Source organism: Pelophylax lessonae (assembly GCF_965119305.1).
Source record: "Pelophylax lessonae genome assembly, chromosome: 3".
Taxonomy (NCBI): Eukaryota; Metazoa; Chordata; class Amphibia; order Anura; family Ranidae; genus Pelophylax; species Pelophylax lessonae.
In genome coordinates this window covers 323,676,610-323,689,565 of record NC_138770.1, presented here as the reverse complement: position 1 = coordinate 323,689,565, position 12,956 = coordinate 323,676,610, and the positions used below count along the sequence as shown (strand labels likewise).

Here is a 12,956-nt window from a genome sequence, read left to right as displayed (position 1 = left end):
TGAAGCAATGCAAAAAAAAAAACCCCAGGAATTTGAGTATGTTAAGCCTTTTGGCTACTCTTTGTCCACAGCAACAGGAAGTATTGTGAATTATTTATAAGTGATGGTTTTATCTATTTATTTTTCCATCTACATATTTTGTTTCACAGCTGCCTACTGTAGTTTGCACACTGTTATAACTAATGGGGGGATTTTGAACAAGACGGACATTGAGCTTGGTTCAAAAGTTTACTACTACTGTAAAGCTGGATATCAAATGATGGGGGACAGTAATACAACCTGCATACGAAGAGGAAATGGAATGTATGAGTGGGCTTCACCAGCACCAATTTGTAAAGGTATGTTAAGTGTAGAGATTAATTATTGTTTAGCGGTCAGTCATTTAAGACATTCAAAAAAAGCTGTTATCTCTTATTTCTCTTAATCTGACTTAAGCCACTCTACTTTTTTACTCCATACAAACCTGTATTTTGTTCCCTCTGTACCAGTAATGGTCAATTTTTTTTTAATATAGCAGCCCTCAAGTGCGGCTCCTGACATCTCCAAAGAGCTACATATAACATTTAATCTATGCAATGCTACATAAAACTACCAGAGACTATGGATACACAACAATACATGGTCAGAAATTGCAGGAATGCTATAGGGGATAGTCAGAGACTCTAGGCATGTTACAGGAATTGGCCAGAAACTAAGGAAATGCTGCAAGATACAGTCAGAAGCAGGGGGCACTGTACATAAAACTGCTAGTGGTCACTGCCACTATAATCCCCTTACAATCATATGCTCCCACATATACGCTCCCTACATCCCTCACTATAACATACTGCCCATGTGCTACACGTTGATCACCAGAGCTCTATACAGTGTAAAGTATGTACCTAATTTACTAAATTTAGAAGAAGAGAAAATTATTTTATAATCAGTTTGTAGAAGATGAGTTGTTTTTTTTTTTTAACTGAGTACACCTGTCTTGTATACATTCTATGTAACCAGAATATTATGTGCACTGTTTGAAAGTTTTATATATGTATATAATTTACATTAAAAAAAAAAATCAAGATTCAGGGAAAAAGTATTGCATTTCTTCTCTCAGCTGTACTCCTTCCACACAGTAATGAAGTAATGGATTCCTTCACCAGCAACATTTTAGAAATGTATGGCTGTCAGCCCATGGCCTATGGGCCTAGTTTGTGACCTATGGATTGCTGTAAATTCACACACAACCCAGAAAATATGATTTTGTATACATGTTTTCCACAATCCAGTCTTAACTTTTTTGGTTGTAGTCAGAGATCACATAGAATATAAGCTAGCTGATGCATTGCCTTTTAAACTGAGCTGATATTGATTCCAATAATGAGATGCTTGGAGAGTTCCACTGGGATTATGCCATACCAGTGGATGTGGCTTGTAGGCAGTAATAATATTAACTCAGAGGAAAAGAAAGCTATACCAGTAAAAAGATTGAGATTATACAAAAAGTTAGCTACTGACAGGTTTTCAGAAGGCAACGAGCAGGGTAATGCTATGTAATTAAAAAAAAAACAAAAACAAACTAACTCTAGTTAGGCCCACGAACGAATGAAGTACCTTTAGCCTAAAACAATCCAGTAGTTTAGCATCCACACTGCATTTTGTCATTGCGTAGATGCTGTGCTGCTGTGAGCCTGTAATTTATGTAGAGAGTAAGTCACAATCTCTAGATTTTTTTTTATTGTTGACTACACACTGTGGCTAGAAGAAATGTTCTGACTTTAATACATTCAATGACAAAAATGTAACTATATACAGCTACTAATGTGTGTAAGTTGTTAAACACAAGTTTAAATGTGTATAAGTGAATAAGAAATAAGTGCAGGGGTTGCTTAAAAGCTTCATGAAATGTCGGTTTATCCATCAAGAAGGGGACAGTTTAAACACCAAAAAATCTTAATGCTATTCATCAGTTGCGCCCCTTGGAATGAGATTGAAATCAGATATTGCATTCCGTTTACTCTTTCATTGCCCATCTAAAAATTTTAGGTTGAGAAGTCTCTCCTAAAAGTGTGAAATGTGATCATAAACATTTTTGCATTCTTAATGACTGTGTGAAATGTGTACTTGCAAAGCTAATGCAATATGTTTAGGTGCTTTGGCTGTTGTGTGTGCATTTTTATTTTGTAGAGTTATGTTTAAAAAATAGTGCTATGTTTATGCTGGTTTAATGTTCCTGCCAACTTTTCTGAAGGTATCCATTTGATGCTGTTCTATATGCTTCAATATTTTGTTAAAGGATAACTACCCCCCCCTCCCCATCCCACAGGTTTCTCTTTACATGAAAGATTAACCACTTGCGGACTGTGCTATAGCCAAATGACTGCTACATTTGGCCTCCCTTGATTGTGTCTGCCGCTCGACCGCTGTGGGGTGAAGGTGGCGCACTCTGTGTGTGATTGCAGTGTCTTCTGGACACTGCTAATCACAGATTGAGGTTAAGAGAAAATAAGCTACTCTTTACTACGTGCTAAGCTGTGGCCATTCAGTGCTGTGCCCACCAGTGCTGCTAATTAGTGCCCACCAGTGCTGCCAATCAGTGCCCATTAGTGCTAACAATCAGCACCCATTGATGCCTCCTCATCAGTGTCACTTATCAGTACTGCCTACCAGTGTTTATCAGTGCTGTCTATTGGTGACTATCAATGCCACCTGTTAGGGTCACCTATCGGTGCCACCTATCAGTGTCCATCAGTGTTGCCTCATCAGTGCCCATCAGTGCAGCCTATCAGTGCCCATAAATGCCCATCAGTGCTGCCCTGTCAGTGCCCATCAGTGTCCATCAGTGCCCATCAATGCCCATCAGCACCACCTTTTCATTGCCCACCAGTGTCCATCAGTGCAGCCTATCAGTGCCCATCAGTGCAGTCTCATCAGCACACATCAGTGAAGGATAAACAAAAATTTGCAAAATATTTGAACAAACTATGAAAATGTTTTTTTTTTTCCTTCAACATTTTTGGTCTTTATTTTTTAATTTAGCATTTAGTGATTAAATATCACCAAAAGGAAGCTGTATTTGTATGGAAAAAATTATAAAAGTTTTATTTGGGTACAGTGACTACCCAATTGTCATACAAAGTGCGACAGCACTAAAAGCTGAAAATTGGCCTGGGCAGGAAGGGGGTAAAAGTGTCCAGTAGGCAAGTGGTTAAGGTCTTTTTCACACTAATTTAGGTAAAGAACTATATAACTGTCCCCATGAGCTCAAACCTAGAAAGTAACCTAAGTGTTTTTCTAGTATTATGCAGTGTTATATGTAAAATTATGAATTCATTATAATATTATTTTATTTCTGTAAAACAGGTAAGCTTTAATGTTAGCAAAATTAGAGCAATCATATTTATTTATTCAAATATATTCAGTTAAGACAAGACAAGATGCTATATTGATTTCAGAAGTTATATAAGATTTCCTTAATTAAGATCATAATTGAAAAAAGGGTTAATTAAACTAATTTTCAATGAGTAACTCCTAATACTTTATAATCAGTAGGCCATTTAAAGCCTACACTGAGCTCTAGGACCCGTGTCAACAGGTCAAGACTTGTGTGGATGGCATCAGTTTAACATCAATTTGAAACACTACTGAGATCATTCATATTTCATTGATAGAGGCATTTGAGCTATAGTTGACCTCCTTCTTACCTGAATTAGACTGTTTTGCATTTTCATAGACTTGTGTGGAAATGCAAATCCACTTGAAGTGAACAAAAACTTAATACAGGATCTTTCATTGTAAAGCAGTACAAATGCAGTCTAAAGTTGTAATGGATACTGTGTGGAAATTCTTACATTACTTTGGTTTATTTTCATTTACTTTTCTATTTTTCTGTTTCTTCTTCCTTTCTTTTCTATTTACTTGACCCCCCTTCATGCCAAATACAAACCAGAACAATGGCAAAGTGACACTAAGAATCACACATAAAAAGGTGTTGATGAGAATAGGGCAAATATGGAGGGAAAAAAAACCCCAAACAAACAGCATAAATCCCTATGCACTACAAGTTAAAATCAGAATTTTTTGCTAGAAAAATACTTAGAACATCCAAACATTATATATATATATATATATAGAAATAAGCAGGATGGGTCCTCTTTAATGTGAGATCTGGTGGTCAAAAAAACCTCATATCTCACATTTACCCTTAAAAACCCCCCCAAAAAATAATTTTCTTTTCAGCTAGAAAAAAAATGGGCCCTTTAAGGCCAATGGTAGGAAGAGACGTATGACAACGCTCCAGTCCTCCAAGACCATAGAGTATAGTGGGGGCATATTGCCCTCACTTGTATTCCTGCACAGCACCTGAGAGGACCCGATCCTTTTCCCCACTACTGACGGCTCCGGTAAGCTGGGAAAATGACCAGGGGGGGAACCTCTCCCGCCATCCATGAAAGTGATCCCGTGGCAAATCCGCCACTGGGATCACTTTTATGTGAAAGAGGACCGCCCACCCTGTAAGAAAATACTGGGGTTATGGCAGCTATATTCTGCCATAATCCCGGTATTTAACTTCAAAGTACCAACGTAAAACTGTGGCGGGCGGTCCGAAAGTAGTTAATGGTGCATCCTGTATAACAAAGGAGTTTATGAGCAATAATATAGTTAGAATTAGCCCTGCATTGATACAGATTCCAATATGCTGTACTGGAATTTTGTCAGTGATGATAGACTGTTTTACAATGGCATTTTATTTTTTTGCTAATTTTCTGATAATGAAAAAAACAAAAAAAAGATTTTGTAAATGGTTGTAAATGATGATTCTTAAAAATGATTTTTGCAGCCCTATATTTCTGATCTGCTTATTTTCCTAAGTATTTCCAAAGTATTGTTGAAAGAAATTCTTTGTAAAGCTGCTCTGCCTCTAAAATTGTCACATATATTGCTAAACGTATAAAACATGGATGTCATTTTTTATTACATTTCCTGTCTATAACTGACTTTATGCATTAAGATAATAGGAATTAAAGAAAAGCCATAGACATAATTACCAAGAAAACATGGTTGAGATAGATGCATTATACAGGCTACATATTTCCGCATTCTCTTGAGGCTAAATGCGTCCATAGATGTGGGTAAATAAATGTGGCAACATGAAGGCAGTTTGATTCAACTATTATAATATAATATCATAAAAGTACTTATTAGCTATAATAATTCTAGTTATCAAACAGTAAAAGATATTGCCACATTTTCCACATGTATCAAATTATACATTTGTAAATAAATTTAAATAGGTATATGCTTGATTTGTATAACTCTTTAAATGCCTATGTTTTCTTTTTCTTTCTTTTTTGAATTTTCATTTGTATATATAAAAGTATAATATGAACAAAGACAGCAATTTTCCAAATTGCTCGTTATCTCTCACAAAAATATACACAGTAATAGTGTCTCAACAGTACATTGTGCACAAGAAATCTTTAATTGGTTAAGATTATCTCTGAGCCAGGTGACATTATTCCCAGTCTGTCAATTATCTCAAATGTACTTAGAATGAAGTACTTGAAGCTTCACACTAATTGAAGGGGTCGTTGGAAGAATTTTCAACATATGACTTTCAAACCACCTCTGAATTAATTAAATCTGCCTTCATATAATTCAGCCAGTACTCAGCTCTGTTTGTGGCTTTATAGCAAATACTATTGTAAAATTAAGTTAATTTGTATACGGTGCGTCAAAGAAAATAAACAAAAAAAAAAAACTTTAACATTTCATATACATTAAGAAATATTATTATTGCAATGTAAATGCAGGTTATTTATAAAGAGGAATAAACACCAATGCTGCTAAAAAGTGCAATATTTTAGAAAAACCTACCATATTTCAGTTTAATGAAATAGGATCATTAAATGTAAAACCTGTTTGATTTTATAGGTGACTTGGCTTAGAAAATGTAATTTCTAGAGCTGAGCATTGCGTAGAGGGCAAATTCACATCAAACCTAACACTGGACAAATTGCAGCACACACTTTAGCCAACATTTTTTATTTTGTTTTGTATAGAATGAGAAAGGATTACAGCATCTGTTTAGTTTTTTTTTGCCATCTGTGTCCCTACTGGAGATGTCCCCTCCCTTACTGTCAGGACAGGAAATTAATATGTCTTTTCAACATGGATATGGATAAAAATAAATAACTTTTCCATGAGTGAGGAACAGCTAGAATGTTTGACAGTGTTCTTATGGCTTGTCCATTCATTACAGTGACAACTTTATTACCACTATTATTGTTTATCCAAATGGTTGCACAGACAGAAATAAATATTAATAATCTAACATACATTTTACATTTTCTGCACTGTATCCAAAAATCCAAAAATCCTACAAAATAGAATTAAGCTTCAACAAATGTATTTTGAGTTACATTGCAGGTACAGTCTGGTAAGCTGGCTCATTTTCTTTCTTTTGAACCCAGCCAGTGAGCTCTCTGCAGCATAGTTCACAACTTATTTCCTGCCTCATTGTCCCAGTTCTCCTTCTTCGGTCGGCCTTTTTCCCCCATTATATAAACTATACTTTACTACAAGTAAAGTGTGATGCCTTATAATTACAAAAGGAGAGCTATGTGGATCTAGGCAAATCAAGTCAAAATAATCTATATACATATTCTGTGCCAGGGACTCAAAAAATACTGAAATTATTGGATCAGTATGACACTGCTTAGGCAGTCTACACACTTCCTCAGCACAGTCTTAATTTAAAATGATCACCTTGTAAAACAACCGATCCAATTTAAAACTGAAATGAAAGGCAACATTTGTGTATAGATTAAAAAAAAATATATATAAATACCTTTTTTCCCTTTTTTTATATATGATCACAATCCCTCTGTTCCCTCTGTTCCCAACCGCATGATAGCTGGGGGAGGAGAAGCAACAGCACACTGATCTTCCCAGTGAAAGTCTGTGCATCGGGGGAGTCATGTTTGGACACGTCTGATCATTGGAGCAGAGCAGCCTAAGTTACCAGCACAGAAAGAAAACTGACCACGATGAACTCTCCTCCCTAGTGTGGTCAGTTTTTAACAGGAAAGCAAAGGGACTGGTAGGAAAACCAGGGATTTCGAACAAAGAAAGCAAAACAGGAGAACAGGATACTTTTTTTTTATACAAGTACATTGTACAGCCTGCACATATCAAGAATTTGAAATGCTGGGGTAACAAACACTTAACTCTCCAGTAAATTAAAAAACTGTAATATCTGTGTGTCAGATATTAGCAGATGTTTCAACGGTGGTGAATTTACCATAAGCACTTTGTCTCAGGTGGCACTTCAGAGAAAAATAAGATGTAAAGCAGCGGCACAGTCTGTTTGCACAGATATTGCTTTTTTACTGTCAGTACAAGAAATAACCTCTGTGGCAGTGTGAGACCCTGCCACTATGTAAACTGACAAAAAAGATTACACTGGATTCTCAAAGCTGCAATTTGGGAAACATTGGCAGGTTGATTGTGAATGGAGAAAGCCATGTTCTATGTTTTCTCCAGATTTGATAGTTCTGAAAATGGGCCTGAGAGCTTAAAGATTCCAAAGAGTATTGGGCGGGACAGACCCTTCATACTGGTGTCCAGGGTTTGGGAATTGCTGGCAGCCTGTTTGGCTGAACAGGTGTGCAGGGCAATATAAGCTTGAAGAGAGTTGCTGCAGTAGAAGGTAGAGTTGAAGTTGTTGCAGTTGCTGCAGCCAGAAAGGAGGTGTGCTCCTGTTGGGAGACCAAGGCAATATCCTCAAGACAGCACTTCATGTGGGAGAGGTTCAAGGCCATTGGACAAGGATTCTGTGAGTCTCAGAGGAGTAGGAGTGCCTAGGGTTTCAGGAGAACCTCTACCTAGAGGCTAAGAGTGGACCTGTTCAGCAAGATACAGCAATTAAAACTGACTGAGCTTAAGAGCCAGGTGGTTTGGCATTTTTTGGTCATGTGACGGCAGAAGGGGCGGTGACACCGGTGATGTAACTGGGGTGTCCCCGCCCCCTTCCTGTCATGGTTCAGGCGGCTCATTAGCCAGGGGTGTGTGAAGAGGTGGGAGTGTCTTTTTTTTTCTATTTTTTGGGTGCGGTGGGTGACGTGATTTATGATGGATTTACATCGGGGGACACTTTATTTTTATTTTTATTTTTTAATAAAGGACTTTTCATCCTGAGTTCATATCTCAGCAGTGCCTCCAAAAAAAAAAAAAAAAATAAAGGACTTGTTGAAAACACGCTTTTGTGTTTATTTTGTATACTTTTTGGTGAATGGGTAGGGATACGATGTACCCGATATCCATTCCCATAGGGGGGCAGGATCTGGGGGCCCCCTTGTTAAAGGGGGCTTCCAGATTCCCATATGCCCCCCACCCGCAGACCCCAACAACCACAGCCATGGGGTTGACTGGAAGAGGCCCTTGTCCCAATCAACATGGGGACAAGGTGCTTTGGGGGGCACCCCAAAGCACCCTCCCCATGTTAAAGGCAAGTGGCCTGGTACAGTTCAGGAGGGGGGGCGCTTGCTTGCCCCCCCCCCATTCTGGCCAGCCAGGCTGCTTGCTCAGATAAGGGCCTGGTATGGACTGGGGGGGACCCTTTAATTTTTTTTATCTGTATTGCCAGGAGCCAACAATACATTACAGCCATGAGCAAGTTTAAATTACATTTCTTCCTTTAGAAATGTCAGTATTGCTGCAGCAGGCTACATACATTGTACAAATGCACCACTTAAGGGGACCCCCCAGGCACGATATTTAAAGGAATTTTTCATTTTTATTGTTTCACTTTAAGCATTACTAAAATCACTGCTCCTGTAAAAAACTATTGTTTAAAAAAAAATGTTTGCATTGATACATGTCCCCCAGGGCAGTACCCGGGTCTCTATACACTTCTTATGACAATAACTTTTCCCTGTTTGAGATGTTCTGGTGCTAACAGAAAAGGGGGGTGTTCGACCCATCACTACTGAGTTGTATGTAAGCAGTGCAAACTGAAACATACTGCTTTTGGATATACTGTAGTACTGAACTGTTATACTAATCTGCTAGTTAACATGACATGATTTTTTTTACTTTCTCAATAACATACATCTTTTATAATGTACTACTGACTCAAGTATTATGAATTTTTATGCCTTAGACACAGGCAGTCTATGTGGTATTTTGATGTACTGTAGTATTTTATCTTTATTAAAAAATGCTATCACAGAAGAAAAAAATAGATTAGTCGGCCACTATTTGACAGCAGAGCAGCTAAAATCACTTCTGACTTCATGTGTGACAAGGATATTAGTAATATCACACAAAAGCCAGGTTTCTTTCCTGTGCTGTGCTTTGCTTACCTGCCATCCTTCACTTTGACATATAGATAGAGCTTTAGAAACACTATATTCTTCAGGGTGATCTGCTTGTATGCCATTTGTAGCTCTCCCAATGGCAGTACTCTGAAAAAAATGTACACATAATTATTGTATAAAATGTTACTAGATGCTCTATTGAAGTTATTATGAGGGTAAAGTGTTTGTTACCCCAACACTTCATATTCCTGATATGTGGCTGCTGTACCATGTACTTGCATGAGAAAGTATAATTCTCTCTTTGTATTGCTTCCTTTATGTGAAAACACTGGTGTTCCTGTTATTCCCCTTGCTTTCCTAATAAAAACTCACCACACTAAACAGGAGGGCACACCATGGTCATATATCTAGCTATGCTGGGAATGTGCTTAGCCTGCTCTCCTCCAATGATCAGACTTGTCCTGACATGCCCCCACTCCCCAGCCATTCACTGGGAAGCTCAGCGTACTATTGCTTTTCCTCCCCCAGCTCGTATGTAGATCAGAACAGAGGAATGTGATCACTAAAAAAGGGAAAAATTGTATTTATAATGTTTATATCTATGCAAAAATGTTTAATCTTTCATTTCTATTTAAAACTGAATGGGTTGATTTACAAGGTGATCATTTACAATCACTTTAACTTCTAAAAATGAATGTTACCTGGTTTCCATGCTCCTACATTGGCTTTTATACTTTTTTCTTCACCAAAATGGAACAAGTATGTAAATCGGGAGTTCTGACTTTACACCGATTTTGCCTGCTGCATGCTTGTTCTAAAGCCAGAACAGCCTTCTGAAGCCAGAGACATCCAAGTGACAAGCTTTTTAAGAAGCAGGTCAGCGGTAGCAGTCATCATGTTTCTCCTGGTACAGATGTACTTGGAGTCTTAAATGGTCTTATACATAGTCAACATAATAGATCATAAACATGAAATGGCAATTCAGCAAAAATGACCTTTAAATCTAATTACAGAGAAATTGAAAAGGTCTCAATGCTGATGATTTTTCTCAGCATACATATTGTGGTCTCAAAGTGTTATGCAGCTAATAATATTTAAATTTATGTATATTTTTCATAAACATAATGCATAAAACACTCAGCATTTATTTATATTTTCAGCTATATCCTGTGGAATTGCCCAGCCACCTGGAAATGGCTCAGTGTCTGGAAATGAGTTTACTTTGGGAAGCAAAGTGATATATGAATGTAATGAAGGCTACAGATTACAATCTAGTCAACAATCAACAGCAGTATGTCAAGAAGATGGATCATGGAGTAATGCAGGCAAACCACCTGTTTGTCAGCGTAAGTGTATCAGAATGTTTCTTATTTTTTTTAATACATAATCAAATTGCTTGTCATGTATTCAGGATTCAGTTGAAGAGATTCTATAAAGCTTGTCAAATGTAAAAGGTCTCAGTTCTTTTGAAAAGACATACATATACTGATATTTGTGTTGTTTTAGTAGCATTTCCATTACCAAATACTGTATATAGCTGATGCTGAAAGTATTTGCATCAAAATGATACAAGCTAGTTCTTAAATCATTTTTTTTTCCAAGTCATTACTATCAAATAAATTATGTTTTTCCTCTTGCTGTTATGCTGTTTTTTCTTGTTAAGTCATTCAGAATTTTTAGAATGAGGTCAGCAATTTCAATGCCTGTACTTCCATCATGACAGGTTTCCCCTTCACTTACAGTCCTATGTATTAAAGTATAGGAGAGCAATGGAAAATTGGATGTAGATTTCCAATCCTAAAAAGAAACATTACTCGCTTCCTCCATTTTGGTATTGGTCATCGATACAATGGGTATTATCAGGCCCAGACTGGCCATAGGGCAGACCGGGTTTTTGCCTAGTGGGCCTGGAGTCACCTGCTTCGTGGCCAGTTGATGATCAGGCCGCAGAGTTGGAGGTAAGCGGCGACCGTGGCCTGGACAGGGTTAACACAGGCCATGGCCACCGTTTACCAAGTGCTGTGCAGCCATGCCTGTGTCTCCTGCAGCAGGACTACAGACGAGGTTGATGGCTGCAGGACTGAGCTGTGTATCTCCCTCACACACAGCTTAGCCTTAGAGCCACTGCAATTCTCCCCTCCTCTCCTCTCTCTGCAGGGACGTGAGAGGGGAGACAGAGCTTGTCTGCTCCTCCTCCTCCCACCCTCTGCTCCTGGGTCTGCCCCGCCCACACTCCCCAGGTATGTGTGGGCGGGAAGTTTAAACCCAGAAGAGAAAAGCTGCAGACAGCTTGGGCCAGAGACTCCTGGGATGAGTAAGCTCACCCTCTCTCCTGCCTCTTCATTTTAAAAACAAATTTAAGGAGGGCTCTGTGGATTCTGAAGCAAGGGCTTTGGTTAGCAGAGACCCCCTTATATCAGAGTTTCTCTTTACACCAGAGTCCAAAGCATCCCCCCTTTAACCAGGGATCCAAGAACACCCCTTACATGAGAGTTCCCCTTAAATCAGGGTTCCCCTTTACATTAGAGTTCACAGAGGGGGGCTCTTAGCGGACTCTGATTTTAAGGGGGCTTTGTGCAGACTCTGATGTAAAGGGGGCTGTGTGGACTCTGATGTAAGGGGGGCTCTGTGTGAACTATGATGTAAGGGGGACTGTGTGGACTCTGATGTAAGGGGGACTGTGCAGACTTTGATGTAAGGGAGCAGAGGCAAACGGAGCTAGAGATATGCACAGTAAGCAGAGAATAAAGGGGGGCATGATCGCTAGGGGCACTGTAATCATTACAGTGCCCTTTTACAATGCAGTCCCCTTTTATATAACAGTGTCCCCTGTATATTACAGTGTGGAGGACCAACTCCGAATATCCTGTCACCAGCCGCCCCCGCGAATCCGCCCCCCCCCCCCCCCCTGGTCCCTGGAAAAATTGGCTGCTCAGTCTAAAATCCCCAATTTTTGTCCCAGTCTGGGCCTGGGTATTATTATTCAAATCCATACGAAAACTATTTTTTTAGGTATTGGCAGAATGCATTACCAGTAGAAAGTTCTTTGCTGATTTTCTGCTGAAATGGCAGCACAAGCTGATAGAAAACCAATGTGGTAATTTAGCAGGATCTGTGATAGTGATGACAACAACCTATAAGGGGCACTGTTGCCTAGTGTTGTGTGTGAAATACTGTTTTTGCCAATATGGAAGACTATTTTAATTGGTCTGGTAGGTGTTGTAAATGTATTCCTTGCTACTTTCTCATAAGTTCTTTTCATGTTATTTTCTCATATCCATCAAATTTTTTAGATATGTGATGAGACATTACCTTATATTTTGGTGAGCAGACTATGTGCGGTAGTGTAATATGGTACCCCCCATCTATCAAAATGCTTATTTACAAAAGACAAGGTGCTCATAGACATAGGACAACTATGTTTGGCTGATAATGCAACTATTTGAAGATCCTGTAATCCTGAAAACCTATATTGAAAGACGTGCAAGGCTACCTTTGCTACCTTTTATGTCTCCATTTGAAAATGCTTGCTGTCATACTGATCCAATGTTTTCACATTATGGTAAATGAGAAGGCAGATGAGGAGCTCTGGCTCTTAATTGCTACATGCTTATTCCTGGTATGTGTATTGAAGTTATTCAGTATTTTTTGGAGCTC

The 12,956-nt window shown here is 38.6% G+C and overlaps 1 protein-coding gene across 1 annotated transcript in view; it reads left to right on the top strand.

The window, feature by feature from the left end:
* Positions 1-12,956, top strand: part of CSMD1 (CUB and Sushi multiple domains 1) — a 2,644,830-nt gene that overhangs the window by 2,343,459 nt on the left and 288,415 nt on the right. Inside the window, exons 49-50 of the mRNA XM_082250071.1 lie at positions 150-338; positions 10,460-10,645. Coding sequence (XP_082106197.1) covers positions 150-338; positions 10,460-10,645 — 375 coding nt within the window. The remainder of the gene's footprint in view (positions 1-149; positions 339-10,459; positions 10,646-12,956) is intronic.